The following is a 24,685-nucleotide window of genomic DNA, read 5'->3' as shown; positions in this document are numbered from 1 at the left end:
CCTGAAGTTTTTCCCAAGTGCTACTTGTGTAAATGATCACATTTAGGAAGCCAGATGTGTAAGCCAACCCTATGAAAAGCAGTTTCCAAGACTCTCAGACCTAGACTGAACATTTTCCTTGCTACCACCATCTAGTATATAACCTTTCCCCACCCCCACCCCACATCTCCTTTCGCTAGGTGGATGAGAACATGAAAGTAGCTCAGAAACGGGATGCTGTTCGGCAAGGCATGTTTTATTTCAGAAAAGACATTTGTAAAGGTAGGCTCCTGTTTGTTTGTTTTTTCTAGACGCTTGAAGTATATATGATGACCATGAATCTAACTGTTTTCTCTGGCTGTTCTGTGTTCTCTTTCCTCCTCCCCAAAATGTGTCTTCCTCTGAAAAGGTGGCAATGCTGTAGTGGACGGATGTGGGCCAGCTCAAAATGGTACAGAGACAGATTCTGAAGAGTATACCTTAATGAGCATAGATACAATAATCAATGGAAAGGTGAGGACGGCTTCTACATTTTAAAGAAGGCGGAAGCTTCGTATAAGATGCAGGGAAGTGTAGAAGCTTACTCTTGCCTCTCCTGGTGTCTATACCTTGGATGCTCTGCTCCTTGGTCCAGCGACTTCCAATCAGCCCAGTACCCACCCACGACCCCAGGCACCCCCAAACTGCGGCCTTCCAGATGTTTTGGCCTACAAGAGTTTGGATTTGATATCCCGCTTTATCACTACCCGAAGGAGTCTCAAAGCGGCTAACATTCTCCTTTCCCTTCCTCCCCCACAACAAACACTCTGTGAGGTGAGTGGGGCTGAGAGACTTCAGAGAAGTGTGACTAGCCCAAGGTCACCCAGCAGCTGCATGTGGAGGAGCGGAGACGCGAACCTGGTTCCCCAGATTACGAGTCTACCGCTCTTAACCACTACACCACACAACTCCCATGATCCCTAGCTAACAGGACCAGTGGTTGGGGAAGATGGGAATTGTAGTCCAAAACATCTGGAGGGCTGAAGTTTGGGGATGCCTGCACTACCCTCCGGGAGTTTTCAGTCTTGGTGTATGAATAGGGATGGGATGGAGAGCAGTTTTTTTAACTTCCTTAACTCTCTCTGGATTGGGCAGGGGTAGGATTAAGTAATGTTGTGGGCCTAAAGCATTCAGGCAGGAATCTCGGATTTGGGACTCCTGAGGACAGAAGATGAAAGATGCTGTTTCACAGACATATATAGAGAGCCCTGTTGGATTGGGCAAAGCCCCGTCGAGTTCAACATTCTGTTTACACAGCGGCCAACCAAATACCTTCGGGATGTGGCGCTGTAGTTTCGTTGTTTTGTTTTGAAATTTATATCCCACCTTTCCGCCAAGAATCTCACGGTGGCATACATGGGAACTCCCCATTTTATCCTTAGAAACAACCCTGTGAGGCAGGTTAGGTTGAGACAGTGGCTGGCCCAAGGTCACCCAGATCTTAATTGGTTGAGTTGCCTGTTTTTCATTTTGACTTGGCCTATAAGGCAAGGGTGAGGAACCTCTTGCCCTCTAGGATGTTGTTGGACTACAACTCCCATTATTCTGCTGGGGCTGATGGGAGCTGGAGTTCAGCAACATCGGGAAGGCCACAACCGGTTAAGTTTATGGGGTCTCAAACTAAAAAAAAAAAAAGACTGCTAAGACAGGTTGAGAATCCCTTGGAAGAGGAAACCATGGATTTGAAGTATTCGACTAAAGGTTAAACTTTTAATTTCAGTTATGATCTGCTTCTTGCAGGAAGGAGTATTTCCTGGATTAATTCCAGTTTTGAACTCTTACCTTGAAAACATGGAAGTGGATGTAGATACAAGGTGCAGCATTCTAAACTACCTGAAACTCATTAAAAAGAGAGCATCAGGTAAGGAAACGCTCTTGGCATCACCAGCGATACAGGTTTTCTGGAAGTATTTGAATCAGAAAGCTTTTAATGTCCTAAGTAGAATACAGTCATACCTCATGTTACGGCTGCTTCAGGTTATGTGTTTTTGGGTTGCGGAACACGGGAAACCCGGAAGTACCGGAACAGGTTACTTCCGGGTTTCACTGCTTGCGCAAGAACAGAAGCACTAAATCGTGCTTCACGCATGCGCAGAAACGCCAAATCGTGCCTGCGCAGACGCGTCACTTCAGGATGTGAATGCTGCGGGTTTCGGACGTGCCTCCGTCGCTGATTACGTCCGCAACCCAAGGTTCCACTGTAGTACATGATGCAGCCTGCTTAGATTTTTGGTTTAATTTAATTTTACTTTATATCGCCTTCTGTTTTGCCAACTCCTTTTATCACATGCATGCCTTTTTATTTGCAGTGGCCTTAAAGTTAACTATAACTTTGAATGCAAATCACCTTTCCATTTTATCCATTTGTTTTTGCTAGTTGTTTCCCCCCCCCCAATAAAAGTAAAACATTCAGAAATTTAAAAACGCTGTAGAAAAACGGGAATGCAAAAAAATGTTTTTGTGGATGATGATAGGGAATGACGATAGAGAAACTTGGTGGAACTTGTTTTACAATGTGGTTTGTGAAGTACAGTCGTACCTTGGAAGTTTAATGCGTTGCGAGTTGAACGTTTTGGCTCACGAGCGCCACAAACCTGGAAGTGAGTGTTTCGGTTTGCAAACGTTCTTTGGAACCCGAACGTCCGACGCGGATTCCACAGCTTCCGATTGGCTGCAGGAGCTTCCTGCAGCCAATCGGAAGCTGTGCCTTTGTTTCCGAACGTTTTTGAAGTCAAATGGACTTCCAGAACAGATTCCGTTCGACTTCTGAGGTACAACTGTATCTGAAAGTGGTGTTTTACTATTGAAAGCCAATGAGTGCTTTACCTGTATGCCTTGTGTTGGATATGCAGATAGTTTGAGACAGCACCTTGGAGCTTTAATTCAGTTATAAAATGGCCTTGCAAAGTAAGTTAACTCTTAAAACAGAAAGCAAAGGGATGGGTATATATTCTCACATAGATAAGAAAATGTGAATTTGTGTGATGTTTTCTTCTCCCCCAGGAGAATTAATGACAGCCGCTCGATGGATGCGAGAGTTTGTCGCAAACCACCCAGCATACAAACACGACAGTGTGATTACCGAAGAGATTAATTACAGCCTGATTTGGAAATGCTACCAAATTGCCGAAGAGCAAGTTGAATGCCCTGAACTACTTGGTAACAAAGTAAAATACAGCGGAACTAAAAGCGGCACTTTTTGATGAAAGGTTTTGATCCATTGTGGAGGGGGCGGGGGACATTCTCTGCTAAAGCACTAGCTATATTTACTGGTGTGAATACCTGCAGTTTCATAGTGTGAAGACCAAAAATGGTTCTACTGCACTATTAAGATGGGCCAATCTGCCTAATATTCTCTTAAACTTCCTACAATAGGTGTATTCTTATATTTAAGGTTTATACTGTGTACATGTAAATAGTAAAATATTTTTTTGATTTAACATCACTGTATTTTAATAACATTATACTGAAAGTCATTGTGAACCAGCTTGTAACTTTTTATATGCTTATTCTGGAAGAGAGAAAAAAGTCCATGTTCTCAAACAGCTTTGCAAAGGTACTGTATGGGTACTTGTATATTATCAGCATTCCAGACCTTGAATGTTTACTCTGACTTTTGTTACCTGGAATGCACTGAATCTACTGTACTTTAAAGAAAAGAGAAGAAATCAGAACCCGATTCACATAGATATACCTTCCTGTTCTGCCAAGAGAAGAGATAATAGCAGTGCCTATCCTTCTGCCACACTGACGTTGGTGGAATCGGTAGACATTAGTCCTACTGTTGTAAATGGAATACGGCGAATCTAAAATTCTCCCTCCTTTATTCGGTTTGGGTATAAATTGGTATATGTTCCTACACTAAGGGTGCTTTTGCCCTTTTTGCAAAAGTCTTTGACACCTTCAGTTAAATGGGAACGTGTCACTGATGTGTTGCTTCCTAATAGACAGAGAATCTTTTTTAAGTTCCTTCGAAATCGCTTGTCGCAGAGGAGTAATTAATGATTGGCACGAGCATCCTCTGTGGTTGAAGGTAACATGACTCTAGTTCGGGTAACGGGAGTTACTATAACTCCAGTATGTTCTCACTTTATTTTCTGGCCGAGTTCATGCAGTGGTGGCTTGTCACCTGATGGTCAGACTCAATCAGCAGATTGAGGAAAGAAGCAATTTTTGGTGATTTCTCTCCCACCCACCCCACCCCACCCCAAAAAAAAATGTTCCAGAAGGTCCCTTTACAGGGCAAGGGGGGAGGGAATCAACAGTTGAGCACCTCCATTCTGCTGCTGCAGTCTTTCCACCTCATATATTTTCCCAGGGCATAAGATCTGGAGCCATGATGGAGAATCAGGCAAGTGCCTCAGCCCATTCTTCAGCTCCACTATACCTGCAAGAAACTCACTGCATACCTGGAAAGAACCAAATTGCACATCTCTTCGCTCTTTTAAAAGCTTGAAAGGAAAACGAGAGCTCCAGTTCTGTCTTAAAGTCTAGACTTGGATGCAGCACAAAAATAAAGAGGATATTAAATTGCAGCAAACAGATTGCAAGATGCGGTTTCCTCTCTCTTTGTGACGCAGTTAAACGTGCCCAACATTTCTTATAACCTGTATCCTCTTTAGTATCTAACTAATGATTTCAAGAAGAATCATGAAATGCACTAATATATCTGTGAGTCAGGAACCTCTGAAACATAAAGGAATTGTATAGAATTTAAGACTAAAGACAGTTGCTGTGATTTGTACATAATAATAACCTGAGATTTAGTGGGGGGGGGGAGAAGAGGCTTTAATATTATCTGCTTAAAGTAAGAGTACAGTAAGTCGCTTTTACTGTATGATAGGTTATGAAATACTTAATAACAAGCGTATATAAATATCCTAAGGTGTAGTGACTTACAAAGAGCCCGTGGGGAAAAACTGCAGTAAAACTGCGTCGATAACCATATGCCTGCCGAGAGATTAGAACTCATTTGGTGTTCATAAGTGTGCATTAGGAAGTGCTTGTATCAGGTTGCAACTGAGGGGGGGCACAGGCTCACTCATCTGTGGAATGAACAGAAATTTGCAATATATGGTGGATGTCTGAGTGTAAATCTAATTCATAGACATATTTTCCACAGAAGTTGAAAGCAAATAAAGTTTTTTTAAAAAGAACCTAAATCGTATTGTCTGTTTCCTTCGCATACCCTTCTGCTGTTGGCTTAGCACCTGCCCTGCCACCACTGCTGAGGAAAAGTGAGCTGCTCCTATACGAAATTACAGTTCAGCTTCTTTGAGCATCCGTGTGGAAGGGAAACTTGAAATGTAATAATAATAATAATGTTGTTGTTGTTTAGTCGTTTAGTCCTGTCCGACTCTTTGTGACCCCATGGACCATAGCACGCCAGGCACTCCTGTCTTGCACTGCCTCCTGCAGTTTGGTCAAACTCATGTTCGTAGCTTCGAGAACACTATCCAACCATCTCGTTCTCTGTTGTCCCCTTCTCCTAGTGCCCTCAATCTTTCCCAACATCAGGGTCTTTTCCAGGGAGTCTTCTCTTCTCATGAGGTGGCCAAAGTATTGGAGCCTCAGCTTCACGATCTGTCCTTCCAGTGAGCAATAATAATAATAGTAATAGTAATAATAATAGTAGTAGTAGTAGTAGTAATAATAATAATAATAATTTTCTTCCTTTCCTTCCTTCCTTTTTTCTTTCTACTCCGTCCATCTGGCTGGGTTTCCCCAGCCACTCTGGGCAGCTCCCAACAGAATTTTAAAAACACGATAAAACATAAAACAAAAAACTTCCCTAAACAAGGCTGCCTTCAGATGTCAGGTAGTTATTTGATGGGAGGGTGTTCCAAAGGTTGGGTGCCACTACCAAGAAGGCCCTCTGCCTGGTTCCCTGTAACCTCACTTCTCGTAGTGAGGGAACCGCCAGAAGGCCCTTGGCAGTGGACCTCAGTGTCCAGGCAGAATGATGGGGGTGGAGACGCTCCTTCAGGTATACTGGGCCGAGGCTGTTTAGGGCTTTAAAGATCAGCACCAACACTGAATTGTGCTCAGAAACGTACTGGGAGCCAATGTAGGTCTTTCAGGACCGGTGTTATGTGGTCTCGGTGACCACTCCCAGTCCTCCTTTAGGGATAGGAGGATCGCACTGTGGCGTAACGGTTAAGAGTGTTGGACTAGGACCTGGGAGAGCAGGGTTTGAATCCCCACGCAGCCATGAAGCTCACTTGAGTGACTGGGCCAATCACCATCTCTGGGCACTTGACTTAGCTCACAGTGTTGTGGTGAGGGTGTAATGGGGAGGAGGAGAACCGCCCACAGCACCTTGAGATCCTTGGAAAATAAAGGCAGTACTGTATTGAAATGAAATGAATATATATATATATAGCAGGAATGAGGAAGCAGTAGTAAGGTGAACAGCTGTGGGATAAATCACTTGGGCAAAGAGTTGAAGCGGTGTGGCAATTGTGAACTGGAGAGCCTGGGGCAGGGGGAATATACAGGTGAAACTAGGAAAATTAGAATATCGTCAAAAAGTGCATTTATTTCAGTAATGCAACTTACTAATTTATTATTATTATTTTTACAAATGCTTTCTTTTGGAAATTCCGCAGTAATAAAATGAACAGTTACAATAATACAAAGATAAACAAAAAATAAACATCACTATTACATTTCATTAATTACATTCCATTTATAATTGACCCGCTTAACGACAAATAATTACAATTACAACAAATAAAGGCTTGACATATCTTGCTATGCATGTCATGCATCTATCTCATATATTGGTTTCACCTTTTAAATTGTGTTGCTGAAATCAATGCACTTTTTGACGATATTCTAATTTTCCGAGTTTCACCTGTATAATAAGAGAATCCAGAGGAGAGGTGTTCAGTGTTGCATTTGATGTGAGATAAAGGGCAAGCGCTGTGAAATGTTTCGACATCTCATCCATGTTTTGTCATGAATCCAACATACCTTTCACCTGATTTGTGAAGAGCTCAAGGTATAACAGCATGGCATGTTTCAGACATTCCTAAACTTGCCCTAGTACAAACGTCGAGGCCCTTGACATCGGCATGGCTGTTTGTTTGATTGCCTGAATGGGCAGGGCAAGACTGGTTGATTTAAACACACACACACTGAAGATTTTAGCAGATAGCAACTGCCTTAAGGCACATCAAATCGACTGACATCTAGGTGTGGGTTGCTGAGGCTCTTGACTAGCAGAGAAGGTTCAGAAGGCACATGTCGTCTTGCTAAAAGAGGGAATATTGGTAGAGAAATGGTAATATAGGGTTAATTCTACTGGTAGCAAATAATTGCCGTCCCTTGGAAGTAGCGTATAGTCTCTCGGTGTTAAAAGGACTTTTCTGATTTCTTTCAGGCAGTAGTCTTCAAAGTTTCTGGACCTGAGACTTTTAACCAAATACGCATGTGAAGATCCACTTCTTAACGGTAAAAAATAAGGTTAATAAGGTGGGTTTGTAACAGTAGCCATTACCATCTTCGATCAGGCCATGACCTGGTACTGGGTCCCAACCTAGTAGTTGAAATCCAATTCTGTAAACCAGTCTTTCCCAAACGTGAGTCTCCAGCTGTTTTTGGACTACAGTTCCCATCATTCCTGCCAGCTAGGAATGATGGGAGTTGTAGTCCAAAACCAACTGGAAACCCAAGTTTGGGAAACAGTGCTTTTAAAGCATGAGAGGTCCTTCAGCACATAGGCAACTGTACTGCTCCTACTCCTCCCTACATCGCAGGGGTCCTTTACCTTTTACATCGGGATCATTTCATTTCCCTGCAAGGAGTCGCCTGCATCTCTCTAATCCCTGCAGTACCTTGTATCTGCGAAGGAGGAATTGGCCGCCCCTCATACACTTCTCGCAACCCTTACCGCTATCTGCCTTTTGTGCTTCTCGCAGCGGAACGTGTTGTCAATCTTCAGCTGATCTTCTTAGAGCATAGCGGTCAGCTGAAATACTGTGCTAGGAATGAAAATAGTTTAATTTCCTGTGCAGATACGATGAGCCAGAAGAAGTAATGACAAGCTACCAGGGTGAGTGACCTTTCCCTTTTGTTCAGTGGGCTACATTCAGGCCATGCTGAAATCATAGATTTCTATGCACACAAGGCCCCGCACATTTTCCCATCCAGCAAGCAAGGGGCATCGTCGCAGTCCAGAGACACAATCCAACCAAGCAAAAGGATGCAAAGCTGGGCCAGTGAGAGATGTGGCTTGTGGCCTGGACAGAGTCCCCTGGCCTGGATGCAGAGGTCCCCAAAACGGGGTTCTCCATCCCTGCTGTATAATGGCTTGAGCCAACTGGGTAGAGCAGCTACGGTACTATTTGTTGTCAGGCATATGCTGGCACAGAAATCCTTGAACACTGTGTTATCTGCTCCTATATGCCATTGCGATGAGCCATGAGACTAGACCCAAAGGGCACTTAATGGGACAAACTCTTGAAATCAATTCATTTCAACGACTGAGTATCAAATTCTATTTATTTGGGCTTGCTGCTGCTGCTGCTGCTCAGAATCAGCCCCCCCCCATTCACAGCTAGGCCTTGTGATACCTGGAATATCCAGCTGGTGGCAGTAGTGCTTTTCTTAACATAATGTAGTGGAATACCCTCTATCCTGTGAAGGTGATGGGCGGATGCAGAACCTTATTTTTAAAACGATGAGCAAGGGCAACAGTCGTAAATGTGTGAGTGTGTGCGTGTGAAGGATCCTGTGGAAATTATTCGTACCTGCCATTGTCTCTTAATTTTCACAGTGAGTTCATTTCCCCCAAAACTTTCTGATGAGAAACATTTTAAAATGAAAGCCTGAAGTTTTATTGCACCACCCAAAATCGTGAGGCTTTTGCTCTGAAAGCCTAAGATCTGGTGACTCCAGAGCGAAGGAAAATGAACTATACCTTTAAAGCGCAATGCTTCCCCTCAAGGAATTATGGGCGCTGTAGTTTATCCGTCACAGAGTTCCTATTCCTAGCTACCCTTAACAAACTACAGTTCCCAGGATTCTTTGAGGAGGGGGCGGAAATGTACTTGGAAAGTTATAGTGTGTGTCTGTTTTGTGCTCTGGTGGGGACGTCTGCCAGGTCAGTGTAGTATCAAATGTTTGGTCACTGGACATTGTGTAAAGGGAACTCTTACTGAGTAGGTGCTGCCTTTTCTGAGCTTTGCAAGACTTAAACTTTGTTTAAAACATCTGGTTTTATCAGCAAATTATAATTTATTGAGTTTTGATGATTAAATGATCTATTAAACCTGATAAATAAAAAGAAAAGATCCATGCAATTCAGAATCCTAAACTCACAGGATTCCAAAATGCGTGGGAGACTTGTCTTGCTTCCTGCTTTTATGCCTCACCCCTCCCACACTGCACTGGAGACCCCACAGTTTGGTAGGGTCAGCAAGCACAACCCTCCTCTTCCCTTCACACGTGTAGGATCAAGGGGTTGAACACTCAAACCAGGTGGCGACAACCCACCATCAAGGACTTCCATGAAGGCAGGAACTCCCAAGCACCTTGTTTTAGAAACTAAGTGCTTGGCTGAACTGCACGGTATTTAAGATTGCCATGCGAGAGCCTTGCGTTGTATCACACAAACGTGTTTTTGGAACCAGAATGGACTAAGCCCTTGTAGTGTTTTCCTTCTCCTTTCTGATTACCCAATACTTTAGGGAGCTGTGAAACCAGGTGCAGAAATGTTTGTACATCTTCTCTGTGAAAAGAAGCCAATCCAGAGTTTCTTGTTTGTTTGTGTTTTGGAGAGAGGGGAGAGGGGACAACCCCTACATCGCAGACTTTAAAACTATGAACACAAGCCTTCAGACTTCCACACCCTTGAGGTGTCAGCCAAAAGCAATACAACTGTTCCTTATTTCAACGGTGCTTAGAAAGTGTCTTGTTTTCTAAGTGTACACAGAACTTAGCTATGAATGGAAAAGATTAATGGGGTGGGCCCGCTATTACAGCGAAACGTGTTAGGGCAAGTATTGGCTTAACATTGTGCACGTAATTTAAGTTTCCCTATTTGAATTCATATCCATTGGTCGTTAAGTGGGGAAATGATTGTTTTGGCACATGTTTTGTCACACAATTGCACCCAATACGGGGGCAAAATATGTGGTCTGAACCACTGAGCCTCTTGGGCTTGCCGATCAGAAGGTCGGTAGTTCGAATCCCTGCGATGGGGTGAGCTCCCGTCGCTCTGTCCCAGCTCCTGCCAACTTAGCAGTCCGAAAGCATAACAGTGCAATTAGATAAATAGGTACTGCTGCGGTGGGAAGGTAAATGGTTTCCTCTGGTTTCCATCACAGTGTTCTGTGGCACCAGAAGTGGTTTAGTCATGTTGGCCACATGACCTGGAAAAGCTGTCTGTGGACAAACACAGCTTCCCTCAGCCTGCAAAGCGAGATGAGCGCCGTAACCTCATAGTTGCCTTTGACTGGGCTTAACTTCCCCAGGGGTCCTTTACCTTTTTTTTTAACCTTAATACTTATGCAAAACTAAACTTAGGAAAATTACTTATCAGCCATGGACACAATGCAGTACACAATGTATAGATGCCACCATGTTGGCTACTACTAATCTAGCTCAATAATGCCAATACTGACTGGCAGCAGCTCTCCAGGGTGTTGGACAGGAAACATTCCCAGTCTGGCTGCGTGAGAGGGAGATAGTTCTGCGAGACTGAATATGTGGTGAATGGGCATGTGTACATTAGTCAAAACTGCAGACAAAAATATATATTAGGAGGAAATTGCACTGAAATGAGCAATTTTGTGAATTGTTTTATTTTTAAAATAATTAGCAAATTGCTGCAGAAATGTGGAGAACTGAATTGAAGATTGGACAGAACCCACATGGGAATATCCATCTATTCCTATTCTCTATCATTTAGTGTCTTAGAAAGATAGGCGAAAGATTATTACAATGGTGGAAATCGAAGAAGAAGAAGAAGAAGAAGAAGAAGAAGAAGAAGAAGAAGAAGAAGAAGAAGAAGAAGAAGAAGAAGAAGAAGAAGAAGAAGAAGAAGAAGAAGAGTTCAGTTAGGAATGTTTCAAAAACCACCAGCCTCCAGTATTATGGGTTCAGGAGAAGTTAATCCCTAGGAGGATTCTTGTAAAGTAGGTGAGGCATGAACCATTCAAACTATACAGCCCCTAGTGTGATGCCTGATAATGTCCTGTTGTAACTTGTCAATTTTTTAAAAAGCAAATGCTTCAAAGAAAGAGACAGCTATTTTTGAGAGATTAGCTCTGATCCATGCATTCAAATTGGTGTGAAATCCATATTTCTCGTTACTGCAAAAGGCTGAAGCCAGATATGGGATTGCATGTGGTTTGCCTTGAGAAGCTCAGAAGAAATGAACCCAACACTCCTAAAATGCACACTCAACAGGGTGTGTGTGTGTGTGTGTGTGCGTGTGTGTGCGTGTGTGTGTGTGTGTGTGTGTGTGTGTGTTTCATCCTGTTGACTCAGGGATTTGCTATTCCTAACATTTAGGTGATTCTTTGATCATTGGTATCACATAGACTTACTGGTGTATATCAAGTTGCTAATATGTGAGTTACCTCCGCAAATATCTTAATTGCTACTGGGTTAAGATTTGCTGCTGAATGTGTGTGTACCATTTGCATGTAACTGGAAGTTGATATGATAAGATGGCACAACGAGTTTATGACAGTTTGTGCAAATATAAGTTCTTTGGGCTGTTCTGGTGCTTATTTTTGCTTTTGCTTCAAGAGCTCGTATATTACCTCCTATATTTGGGTATCATTCGGTCTGCATGATGGATGTCTTTTGCAATTTTATTCTAGAGGCAGACTGTGGCGCACTTTTATCTACCTCATTTTATTATACTATTGTATACTTCAATGAAATAAACTAATATCATAGTTTCCAAGCAGTATACAGCAGAGATATAGCATATATCATGAAATCAGTTATAAGTAACCCTTTTTAAAATCTCAACAGAAAGTAGAACAGTCGGATGTCATCCTAGAGTGAATGTTTTCAATCATTCCTTTTATGTAACTGACAGATGGAAAATCGGAAGTCCTTTTTATCTCTCACTTCTTTCTTTATTTCTTGGTGTGCTCTGCTCTGGGTGATTATTTGGGTCCAAGGATTACACACACTTGAAGATGGTGCATGGTTGGTGAAAGACCCTGAGCAAGAGACAGGAATGGGAATATCTCTGAGGTTGAGAGACTGAGAGAAGAAAGGAAATATCCAAAGTGGAGCTGAGAGGGTCCACCTCTTTCTGTGGGAGACAAGACTTTGGAGCTACATTTGAGAGAGGAGTGCCTTTTCTCTTTCTTTTCCTGTTTTTCTTTTGATTAGTTTCTTTTCTTTTCTTGTATTATGAAAAAGCTTTAACCAAATCTGATGGGGGGGGGGGGGAACTCACTTAAAATGTCTGCTGAAATAAAAAAGGTATTCATTCACTAGACACTGGAAGTTTAAGAAGAAGGGGATCTGTCTGTTCTTAACCAGGAGGGACAGCTACAGAGTTGGACCCACAGTACTGAGTACATGGCTGCTGGTGGATACAGATGTGATGCATCTGATCCACAGAGGACCTCTAACACTGACTTCCCTGAAAATCTCAGTGACTGGGCAGGGATATAAAGTATCTGGCTCACCTTACAAATTATTAAGGTTCTGAGTCTTTTTTGACCTATTGTCAGTCAGGGCCTAGAGTAGACATAGGCTTCGAAGTGAATTCAACAGTTACAACTCTGTACCACAGGCTGCCATGTAAAACAGAAGGACAACCAAGAAGACAAGATGTGCCATGGCATGCCTTTCCAGGGGACTTTCAGGTTTCAGTCTAAGCACGTGCACATGGGTGTACCCAGCATGGGGCAGGGGGGTGCAGCTGCCCCCCCCTAGAAGGCCAAACCGCAGGCCCGACTAGGGAAGCAAATACCCTGTGCAGGCGCCCTGCTTGTTGACACGGGAGAGGAGGGGGGAGGAAACGCTGCTGGTGCCGCGGCTCCTCGGTGGCGGCTCCTCCTCTCAGCCTGCCCTGCCTACATTTGCACCAATTCCCGCCCACTAAAGCCTTTGCACCTCCCAATGGAAAGCCCTGCCGGGCGGCAACTTCTCCTGCCTGAGAGTCCTGCTGGACTGGCAAGCGAAGGAGACGTGGCTCCCTGCATTGGTTGCAGCTGCTGCCGCGCTCTACCTCCCGGTAGGCTGCACTGCAATCGTCGGCGCCGCGGGCTGAGAATTGCCCCCTGAGACTCCTCCTGGGCCGGGAGAGAAAGTGCACCGACAGGAGCCAGTTCAGCCTCGGTGGGCAGAAGCCCGCAAAGGAGGAGTGGGGGGCGGTGCCTGAAGGCGGTGGTCGTGGCTGCTGCAAGGAAGCTGCGTGGGGGCATTTGCACCGGATTGCCGGCGGAGTAGCCCAGCGGCAGTGACCCTTCCTCGCCGCCCCCCACCCCCGGCAATAGGAAAGGAGCTGCCTTGGGGGACGGCACAGCTCTCCGCTCCCCCTGTATGCATTGCCCTCTCCAGGCATTGGCTGCCGTTTCCTTCTTTGCAATGTGCCCCCCCCAGCCGCTCTCCCTTGCTGCCCCTGCCGAGAGAGGGGCGTTGAGGGCGGGGGAGCCGCCGTCGTAGGGTCGCAGCTGGGGGAGCTCGCCTGCGCTGCGCCACCCCACCTTTCCCATCTTTTGCTCCCTTGCGATGGGGAGGCGGCGGTGGCAGCTTCTTCTTCTTCTTTGAGGGTCTCAGCTTGGCAGGGGGGTCCCCAGTATCTTCCCAGGCCACGGGGGGTGGCCCCCCACGACTACCGTGTTTCTCACATTTTAAGACACGTCTTATATTTAATTTTACTCAAGAAAACAAGCCTATGGCTTATTTTGGGGGGGTGTCTTATTCGGGGGCTGGATCATAACAGGGAAATGATTTTTTATATGGATTTTACAGATGCTGTACAACTGGCTGTGTTTATTTCTCTATTTAGAAATCACGTTTCTCTCTCTCAGGACTGATTAGCCAGATGCTGCCAGAAATCACAATTGGCTTTATCAAATAGCTGTTAAGTACTTTCCTTTGATGCCCAGATCTCATGGCTACAATAAGGTTATTGTACAATAAGGCTACAAAACCTTATTGTAGCCATGAGATCTGGGCATCAAAGGAAAGTACTTTCAGGATAAAGGCAAGGTGATAATAGGAAGTTGTCTTTATCTATCTCCTTAATCTCCTCTTTCATATGCATAACCTTTGAAGCCTAGGAATGCAAGTTGTCTGGGTCTCTCGGCAAAACGAGACGGGAGGGGATGTCAGTTTTAAAAAAACCACCCGCGTGTCTGCGAGAGCTCGCCACTTTCCTACCGTAGCTGCAGTTTGCCTGCCTCGCTCTCTGTCTCGGACATCAAGAGGAAATCAACAGGCAACTCATGGCTGGGCACATACCGGTAGAATGGAAGGGGGAAAAGATGAGGGGAAGCGAGAGGTGGGCTGTGTGTGTGTGTGAGAGAGAGAGAGGGGGGGCACAGGGGGAGAAAAAAGAGACGCGCACAGGGGGAGAAAAGGAGACGCGCACAGGGGGAGAGAAATAGACGCGCACAGGGGGAGAAAAAGAGACGCGCACAGGGGGAGAAAAAAGAGATGCGCACAGGGGGAGAAAAGGAGACGCGCACAGGGGGAGAGAAATAGACGCGCACAGGGGGAGAGAAAGAGACGCACACGGAGGTCATTCATGAGGCAGCGTCTTTAATCGCTCCTCTTTTCTTCTTCGTGCCTTCCTCTCCTCTCCACCGCAAATGCCACTTTTGTCCTCTTCACCAAGTAGAGCTCACATACGGTAGCACTACGGCTTATTTTTGGGGTATGTCTTATATTTTTTCAACACATGAAAATCGTGCCATGCCTTGTTTTATAGGCACGTCTTAAAATGTGAGAAACACGGTAGCAGACCTCTGAGCTCCTTCCCCATCCCAGATATATAGGGTGGGAACTGGCAAGGCTTCAGGGGGACCTGGAGGAGGGAAAGCGGGGCCCAAAGGGGTTTTTCAGGGGGGTGGCTAGCCGTAAATTGATGGGAGTGGTGTTTTCAGAGCAGGGCCCTCTTAAGCATACCTGGCGCCGTGATGTGACAGATCCCTCTGGTACCCCCCACCCGCCCCGTTTCCCGGCGCGGTGGGCGCAGATCACTGCGCGGCTGCCGCCTGGAGGGCCGGAGCCCTGCGCAACCCAGCCTGGGCGTAGGGCCGGCCCTGGGCCAGGGGGTGCTGCCCGCCCCATGTTGTGGCGCGCCTGCGCACCTCCGGAAAGCAGCCTGAAGCCGCTGAACAGCTGAGAAGCGCGTCTGGGGCGGCCTCCGCCGCGCCTCTCAGCGGGCGCAGTGGCGCCCCTGGTGGCCTGGCGCCCTGGCGCTCCATGCCACCGGACCCGGGCCTAGAGATGGCCCTGCTTCAGAGCAGGGGGATTTTGTGTGAGAGAGTTTAGGGGGTTCATTTAGAGGCTGCAGCCGCCGCCGAGTCATCGGGCCCGCTGGCCCTGTATCCCCGCCCACATTCCCACTTTGTGGCCCCTCCCCTCCCATGCCTTGGCCCCGCCCCTGAATGACCATGGCTTGCCCCCCCCCTAGTTTTGATCCTGGGTACGCCCCTGCACGTGCATATTTACTCCATGGGCTTGTTCCCAATAAATGAGGCAAAGAAGAACTGGATCTGAGCTTTTGCTGAGTTGTGCCCAAACCCCAATGAGCTCAACGAACCTTACAAGTACAGAAGGCACATTTTTCTCCTCGTCTCCTTGATAGGGAAAATGATTTTATTCAATGCATGAGAAAGTCTTGATGCTGCAGGCATTCGGTTTCCAGCACACTGTATCTTGGACAAGGTCAGAAAAAATACAAATGATAAAACAAGGAGTTTGGAACGAGATTTCCTTTTTCCTGGGTGCTACTGATAACTTATCCTTCTGTGGGGAGAGATTACAGCTGTTTAAAAGATGCAAATGACTTCAACGACAACAAGGAAACAATTCATGACATTATGCTTGAGAAATTTGCTTTTTCAATATTATTATTTTTTAAAAAAAAATGCAGTTTGAAACCTTTGTGTTTCTAAGAACAGTGTTGCATTCCTCTGGTTTTCTTTGTCTTCTTTGAAAGCACTCACTGTACTCTGGAACAAAATGGCATCTACTGTGTTTTCAGCAGAGAGATAAAGACTTTCTTCGGTTCAATGTGCCAAAGCTCATCAGTCTTATCTTAATTTCTTTGACCTTATTTCTCAGGGCTTGGATACATACTGAAGAATATGACGAGTTTTGGATACAGGAAAAAGATGGGGTCTGGGATCTAAGGAGCTGGCAAAGCTCACCCAGTAGAATTTTTGGCTGCTTCTTGTAGTCAAAAGACAACTGACCGACTTGACAATAGATCTCTATTTCCCTGCGTTTCAGAGATGCATTGTTTAGGGACTGGAAGCACTTTCCCAGTGAGTTTTGAGGCATGCCCCAAATATGTCTGGGATTGACTATTTCCCCTTGTAAATCTTGGTGGTTATCAGATTTCAGACATTCAGAGACAAACGAGACGCAATCATCATTCTGTGACGGGAATTCCCAGTACCATTTTTCTGTTCCAAAATGCCAGAAGAGGAGGGAGATTCTAACCTAATTCCTCTGTGTCACAGCCCTGATCCAAATCCCACTCCTCCCCAAGCAGTTAGTCATTAAAGGTAAAGGTAAAGGGACCCCTGACCATTAGGTCCAGTCGTGACCGACTCTGGGGTTGCACGCTCATCTCACATTATTGGCCGAGGGAGCCGGCGTACAGCTTCCAGGTCATGTGGCCAGCATGACAAAGCCGCTTCTGGCAAACCAGAGCAGCACATGGAAACGCCATTTACCCTCCTGCTGTAGCATTTTGACGTGCTTTCGAACTGCTAGGTTGGCAGGAGCTGGGACCAAGCAACGGGAGCTCACCCCGTCACAGGGATTCAAACCGCCGACCTTCTGATCAGCAAGCTCTAGGCTCAGTGGTTTAACCACAGCGCCACCTGGGTCATTAGTCTACTACTAATAACGATAGCTTCAGCAGAGATTTGGACTGGAGCCTTCTGTAGCTATTGGGGGGGTGGGATTTGGATTGGGAGGTCTATAGCATGGGGGCAAGGAGTTAGACCCACAGCAGGGCTGTGATCAAAATTGTGGAGGGGGGCACTGCTGCTTCTAATTAATTAAAAAAAACAAGGGTATTCCAGTTGCGGAGGCCTCACAACACACCTGCTTTTGACCCTCACTGTATCAGATCTAGGTAGCTTTCTGTTATTCTGTTTCTGTGGGCTGGTGTTGGAGCAGATGAGCAAAGAAAAGAGATGCTTCTTTGGGAAGGGAAGAACACTTTTAAGAAATTGGAGGACAGGTTTTTCGTATAGCACTCTCCCTCCCCCCTCTCTTTCTTTCTTTCTTTCTTTCTTTCTTTCTTTCTTTCTTTCTTTCTTTCTTTCTTTCTTTCTTTCTTTCTTTCTTTCTTTCTTCTTTCTCCTTTCTCAGATGATCTTAGCCTCACTAAATGACTGTTAACAGACTGCTGAGACATCATTTCCTTGCTGTTGTTGTTGTTGTTGTTGTTGTTGTTGTTGTTGTTGTTGTTGTTGTTGTAAAACCAAGGTGGGAATGGGGAGATCTGATCTAATGTAAGGTTACTTTTCAACTCCAAAACATTTTGTATGGGGACTGATTTGTAAATCCAGGGACTGTCCCCGGGAAACGGGGACGTCTGGTAACCTTAATCTAATGTGATCTGCAAAGACCTGCTAAGATGCTTCTGGGCTTCCCAGTAACAGCCCTAAAAGGACCAATTAAACCTATTCTTTTAAGGATATTATCTGTGCCTGCTGGATCAGTTTCCTCCACTAATTGTTTTTGGTCTCGCAGGAACAGCCATCCAGCACACTTTTAAAAGAATGGATGTGCTCCAAAAGAGCTGGAATACATCTTCTCTATGAGCTGCTTTTTGTTTCGGATGAATTTGCATGCAGTCAATAACAAGGCTGTTCAACTGGAGCTGAAAAAACAGCCTTACAATGCCAGGCCCTGAATGGCTCCTCTGTTAAAGAGGATGAACCATTTAAGCCACAGGAGCACATGAGAACTCTGATTGGCTTCCACAGGATTGGACCAATCCATAAGCATTTCCTCACTGGCTTTGACCCCCTCGGGCTCTGCTCTCAAGTTGCGATGAACACAACTTGAACTGCGCTGGAAAGGGGGCAGTGGAGGCAACATTAGCAGCAGGATCTCTTGGCTTTAACAGTGATTACAAATATTAAATTTCTAAACGTTCAGCAGAAAACATTCACTTTTCTAATGGCTAAACGAATGCCTTTGTACCCCTACGTTGACAGGAAACAAAATGCTACCAAGGTGAATAAAATCGGAATTGCTCGCAGCATTGAATCAAAGCACCCAAAAGGCCAATTATTATGACAGGGGTGTGTCAAGCGGGGTGCAGGCCACGCACTGTCAGGGATGGTGTGCTTTGTGCTTCTCACAGTGGTGACTTCAAACACACATTTTTACTCTCCTCACCACCACCACCACCCAAAAGGGATGAGCTGCAGACTTCCATTCATGCAAAAGGAATGTACTCAGAAGAAGAACACAATTGGGACTGAGTCTAAACCTGCTCCGCAGACCCCAGCCGCTCCTTTATTTTGTTATATAGGTAGCTTATGCATCAGCTAGGTTGCTCAGTTTAGATGGACACTGATTTTGCAGGGAAAGGCATTGAAATGCAGTATGCCGTAAGAAATGACAGGGCAGGTATGGGTTGCGGGGTGGCGTGGGACAGATTGTGCTTGAACAATGCCCAGAAACCCTTGACTCAAGTTAAAGCAGACTCAGAATCATAGGAAAGTCCAGGGTGAATAAGGTGATTGTTTGCAATGTCAGTTTCCTGCCATGTGAGAACCATTAAAGTCAAATACAGTATGCATTGGTGCCCACAGCCATCAATCGGCCTGTGAGAATATTTTTTTTTGCAAACTCTGTCATGTGGGTCTGTGCTACAGCTTCTTTCGAAAAGGAAGTGCTTTGTCATGCTATCATTCCTACAGACAGACCTTCACTTGGTGAGATTACACAGACAGGGGAATAGCTCAGTCGGTAGAGCAGGAGACGCTTAATCTCAGGCTCATGGGTTCGAGCCCCAGGTTGCAAGGCATTGGGCTAGATCACACAGAATCTACAATTCTGTGGTTCTATGCAGGGGCGTAGCGAGGCGCCACAACATGCGGGGCGCCAAATTGCCATGCAACCGGGGGGGGGCAGCGTCACTACATAACGATGCATGCGTCGTTACGTGCCGGAGTATCGCCGCCGCCCCACGCCACCAAAGCCGCGTGCCTCCAGCTACAAACTCCAGGTAAAAAGCCCACTCAGCGCGGCGGGCATGCCACACTGAGTGGGCTTTCTACCTGGAGTTTTGTAGCTGGAGGCATACGGCTTTGGAGGCACGGGGGTCAGCGATACCCTGCCACGTAACGACGCATGCGTAGCATCCCGCTGCGCATGTGTGTTACGTAGCGGGGTATCACTGCCCCTGGCAACTCCAATCCATGTGGTGTGGAGGGTGGGTGCCACATCCCTGCGACTCCCAAGCCGAGCCTCCAGCCTCCCAGTAAATAGTCCGCGCCAAGCGGACTTTTTACCAGGAGGCTGGAGGCTCGGCTTGGGAGTGGCGGGGATGGGGGCGCCAAGTGGCACCCCCCCAGAGTGGAAGCCATGGCAGACCACCCCCCATCGCCCCCCATTGCAACGCCCCTGATTCCATGACTCCCAGAGAGGAGTTTGCAGTTACTTTGCTTTCCCCAGAGTTTGGCTTAGTGTGTCATCTGAACCTGGACTTCTTGTTAAGCTCTCTCCTCTTGCTAAGCCTCAGCTTCTGGTAAGTGAGGAGAGAGCTTAGCCAAACAACACGCTAAGCCACAGCTGTTCTGCACAGCTGCAGAAAGGACCACAGAAAAGCCAAGCATCTGCAAGCTCCTTGTTTGCATGGTCTCACGGTGCCACGCTTTGCCTTAGCTGGTGCTGTAAACCAGTCCATTGTGGCTGAAGGACACAGTCGGAGAGAGACAGAAACCCAGGCTCCTCCTCGCCACAGGAGTACCACACAGAAAAACAGGCATCATGGCTCAAGGATTTTTTGCAGCAAGGACTTTTCCTTGGCCTATTTGCATATTTAGAGATGCCGTTGAAAGTCATTCAGCTGTGTTGGGGAGCCTGCTCAGTAGACCTGGGTTTCACAGTTTTGTGAATTAGGGTCTTTAGACAGTGGCAATTTGTCAGATTTATCCATAGAATCATATAATTGTAGAGTTGGAAGGTACCCCGAGGATCATCTAGTCCAACCCCCTGCAATGCAGCTGTCCCATACAGGGATCGAACCTGCAACCTTGGTGTTGTCAGCACCACGCTCTAGCCAACTGAGCTATCCAGGCTGTGCTGCATCCAGTAGCTTACATTCACATAGTTCCCCACCCTGGTGGGGTTTTCTCTTGTGGAGACAGATGGTAATATTCATTCATTAGCTAGGTTTATTAGATCCAGACTTGAACGACTTATTTCTTCCATTATTATGGGGTGTCGTATTGATTGGCTTGAGTTGGCCAAAGCTGTATCTTATGCATATGATTTGTGACATCACCTCCACTGAGGTGACCAATTTAACTCCTTAGGTTACTCCCCCACCACCACCAGAACAGCTCTCCTACAACCTCTTCACTTGGACTGCAAAGTGAACTGAACCGAAGCCATTTAAAAACCCGTACAGGCAATATTGGGGTGGAGCATTTCCCAGGCTCTTGTTAGCTTGTCAACAACTCATCACCCAAAGCGTGCTTGTAAAATACGCAGTTAAAATTTGCCGGGCAGAGAGGGGAGGAATGCCATATTGTCATTTGGTTCCTGAGTTTTCAGATATGAGTAAGCAGCTAATAAAATAACGAATCATCGTTACCGGGTGCTAGCTGGCAGCCTGTTGGCACAGTACAAGATGTTTTAGTTAATTAAGTTGTGCAACAGTATCATCTTAACATCAAAGCATATGGTTTTATTTGGGTGACAACTGTAGGTAGCGAGTGTCACTGAAAATGTATCATAAACAATGGCTTTAAAACCTCACTATATACAACTGTACAAGGTAATGTTTCTGTTTCATTCTGGCCACATGTGGCAGCTTCTCAGGTATAAAGGTAAAGGTAAAGGAGTCCTGGACGGTTAAGTCCAGTCAAAGGCAACTATGGGGTTGGGGCACTCATCTTGCTTTCAGGCCGAGGGAGCCGGCATTTGTCCACAGCCAGCTTTCCGGGTCATGTGGCCAGCATGACTAAACTGCTTCTGGCACAATGGGACACCATGACGGAAACCAGAGCGCACGGAAATGCTGTTTACCTTCCTGTTGCAGCAGTACCTATTTATCTACTTGCACTGGCGTGCTTTCGAACTGCTAGGTTGGCAGGAGCTGGGACAGAGCAATGGGAGCTCACTCCATTGCAGGGACTCGAACCGCCGACCTTTCGATCGGCATGTCCAAGAGGCTCAGTGCTTTAGACCACAACAGACACCTGAAGCAAAATAGACAATGATTCATAAAGTAAGTGATATTCAACATCACTATTAAATCTCCATAGCAGACAAGAAAACCGACCTGATCCAGCAGCTTCTTTCTGCATGTCAAGGGTGAGCCAACTGAGTTCAGCTCAAAGAAGACCTATTAAAATTAATGGATCTAAGTTGTTCATATACAGTAGTTTCAATGGATCTACTCTGAATGGAGCTTTATTATACAGTACATACATCATAAAGGTAAAGGTAAAGGGACCCCTGACCATTAGGTCCAGTCGTGACCGACTCTGGGGTTGCGCACTCATCTCGCATTATTGGCCGAGGGAGCTGGCGTATAGCTTCCAGGTCATGTGGCCAGCATGACAAAGCTGCTTCTGGCAAACCAGAGCAGCACATGGAAACGCCGTTTACCTTCCCGCTGTAGCGGTTCCTATTTCTCTACTTGCATTTTGACGTGCTTTCGAACTGCTAGGTTGGCATCAAACATACATACATACATACATACATACATACATACCCCACCCATCTGGCTGGGTTTCCCCAGCCACTCTGGGTGGCTCCCAACAGAATTTTAAAAACATGATAAAACATAAAACATAAAAACTTCCCCAAACAGGGCTGCTTTCAGATGTCTTCTAAAATTCAGATAGCAGTTTATTTCCTTGACATCTGATGGGAGGGTGTTCCACAGGGTGGGTGCCACCACCAAGAAGGCCATCTGCCTAGTTCCCTGTAACTTCACTTCTCTCAGTGAGGGAACTGCCAGAAGAATTGGATACAGCTCAGAGTTCTTCAATGCACAAAAAACATCTCTCTGTAGGCATCCTTTGGCACTGCCCCTTCCATGGATATGAATGGGAAACTCTGCTGGTGTGGAAATCCTGGGTGAACAACAAAAGTCACCACAGAGCTCTGGATATGGTCCGGCATGTAAGCTATTAATTAGATTCCATTTAATTGAACCTTGCCTTTGGTAGTGGAGTGGAGCTTCTTTAAGTTCTTTAGATGGCTGAACCAGTTTAATTAATTCCCTCACCTGTGCAAGCAAGAATTATTGCCCACAGCAGAGGGCCACACATTTTCCCTCATCCATGTCGCACAGGAGCACAGGAGGTTGTCTTGTACAAAGGCCAATCACAGGACCATTTACCTTGCATAGTCCATACTGGCTAAACAGCCAGTCTCCAGGTTTTCAGAGATGAGTATTTCTTAGCCTTACTTGAACTGGGGACCTGTTGCATGTCTTCTGCTATGAGATTCACTGGTATGATAGAACCCCATGCTGACTGTCTTCTTCCTCTCCCCTGGATCAAACTGCAAGTCTAATCTAATAAAAATATGAGTCAATGGGATCCAAAGCACCAGTTATTCTGCTCACACATGGTCCACCCCAACATTGGGAGGCCCCTGGAGTCCCTGAGACTACTGAGGCTGACATGAAAAATAAATATTTGCCCCTCTCCTCTATCTACTTGCGCAACACTTGCGCTGTGAGGGTGTTTGATCCCAGTCATAGGCAGAAGTTCACATTCAAGCACACTGACTCAGAAGATTAAATAGGATTTATGATGGCAAATGAAAATGCTGGACTTTATGGAACTGGCAGAGCTGACAGGAAGACTCCGAGATCAAGCAGGTGAAAGAGTGGAGGAAGATTGGAGAAAATTTAAAATATATCTAGGGAATTATTTTTGAAAGTTGAAAGTCTGAACATCTAGGGAAATACAGAAGTTAAGGCAATAGGGAGAAAAGAGGAGTTTATAAGGTAGAAAAATTGATATACAAATATAAAGATGAGACTAAGAGGAATTAAAGAGATTATAGTATGAAGGAAAGTAAAAGTGATGAAATAGAAACTGCTACAGTGATATTTAAAATGAAAATCAGATAGTGGGGAATTGGGGAAGCCAAAAAGACAATGACTTAAAAAGTTGATTAAAGATGATATGTTTTTGTTTTTGTCTGTATTGATGTATTTTTGTATTTTTTGTATTTTTTGTATGTTTTTATGTTATAAAATGCTTAATAAAAATATTTTAAAAAATAAATAAATAGGATTTATTAATCTTGTTTTATAAACTCTAGATCAATAACGAGAAAAATAGCTACAGAGTCTCCTCTAAACCCTTGTAAATTGCTGAGAACTGCAAGGCAGGTTTGCAATTCACACAGGAAACTGGAAATTTTCTTTCTGTGCGAAAAACTTGAATTTGCCTTTGGATAGGTATTTATAATGTTAGCACTAAGAATAAGCGTCCCTGCCTTGTTTCCGCAGCATTTTCTTTAGAGAGGTGGGTCCAAACAACATTTGGGTGACAATTCTGAGCATACGAACTTAGTAGGAGTGGGGAATCCCTTTCTCAGCCCATCTTTGATACCACAAAATGGACGTAAATCCCACTTGGATCCCTGGAGTCCAAAGGGGCAAGCTGACCAGATTGTATATGTGGTGTCTTTGATGTGTAAATATACCTTGCTAGCCTCTCTCACCACCAAAGGAACACAAGCAAATAGCAAAGAGAACCTGCATAAGCGATGCTGACACAAAACCCCACACATACATTAAGTAAAATAGAAACATCGCCACCCGACCCCACCCCCACTCACCATGGCCCCCTCCACCCCCTCCCCCCTTTTCTTCCTAATGTAACACTAATGTCTCAACAAATGAAACTGATCTGTAGAAAATGTAACTTGGAAAAAGAGACATTGCAAATACTTTTGTAAACCAAGAAAATATTTAATAAAAATCCATTTAAAAAAAAAACCTAAGAAAATGTGGAGTTAATTTTCGATTCTTTCCTGGGGGTGCTACATTTTTTAATTGCCTGTCAAATGCTAATTGATCTTTCTCTGTCCTTAATAACCCATCCTGTGAGCGAAACCTAAATCCTGTGAGAGGAACCTAAATTGAAGCCATCCTTGTACCCATTATTAATATAATGAGGGGATTCCAGCTTCAGAAGAGTTCCCATGAGAACCTTGCCTTGGAGGAATTAGCAGATTGAGGAATATGGAGAGAGAGAGGGAGGGAGGGAGGGAGGGAGAGAGGGAG

The 24,685-nt window shown here is 45.3% G+C and overlaps 1 protein-coding gene across 2 annotated transcripts in view; it reads left to right on the top strand.

Moving 5' to 3' along the window:
• The window catches only part of GCLC (glutamate-cysteine ligase catalytic subunit), a 29,274-nt gene extending 24,100 nt beyond the window's left edge, over positions 1-5,174 (top strand). For both annotated transcript variants that reach the window (XM_035109790.3, XM_035109793.3), the window contains exons 13-16: positions 180-261; positions 389-492; positions 1,759-1,879; positions 3,022-5,174. In XM_035109790.3, the coding sequence (XP_034965681.1) occupies positions 180-261; positions 389-492; positions 1,759-1,879; positions 3,022-3,221 (507 nt within the window). In that variant the 3' untranslated portion in view covers positions 3,222-5,174. The remainder of the gene's footprint in view (positions 1-179; positions 262-388; positions 493-1,758; positions 1,880-3,021) is intronic.
• The last annotated feature ends 19,511 nt before the right edge of the window (positions 5,175-24,685 follow it).

This window comes from Zootoca vivipara, chromosome 3 (genome assembly GCF_965207765.1).
Source record: "Zootoca vivipara chromosome 3, rZooViv2.hap1.1, whole genome shotgun sequence".
NCBI classification, from domain to species: domain Eukaryota; kingdom Metazoa; phylum Chordata; class Lepidosauria; order Squamata; family Lacertidae; genus Zootoca; species Zootoca vivipara.
Note: the sequence above shows the minus strand (reverse complement) of the source record. Positions and strands in the feature narration are given on the sequence as shown.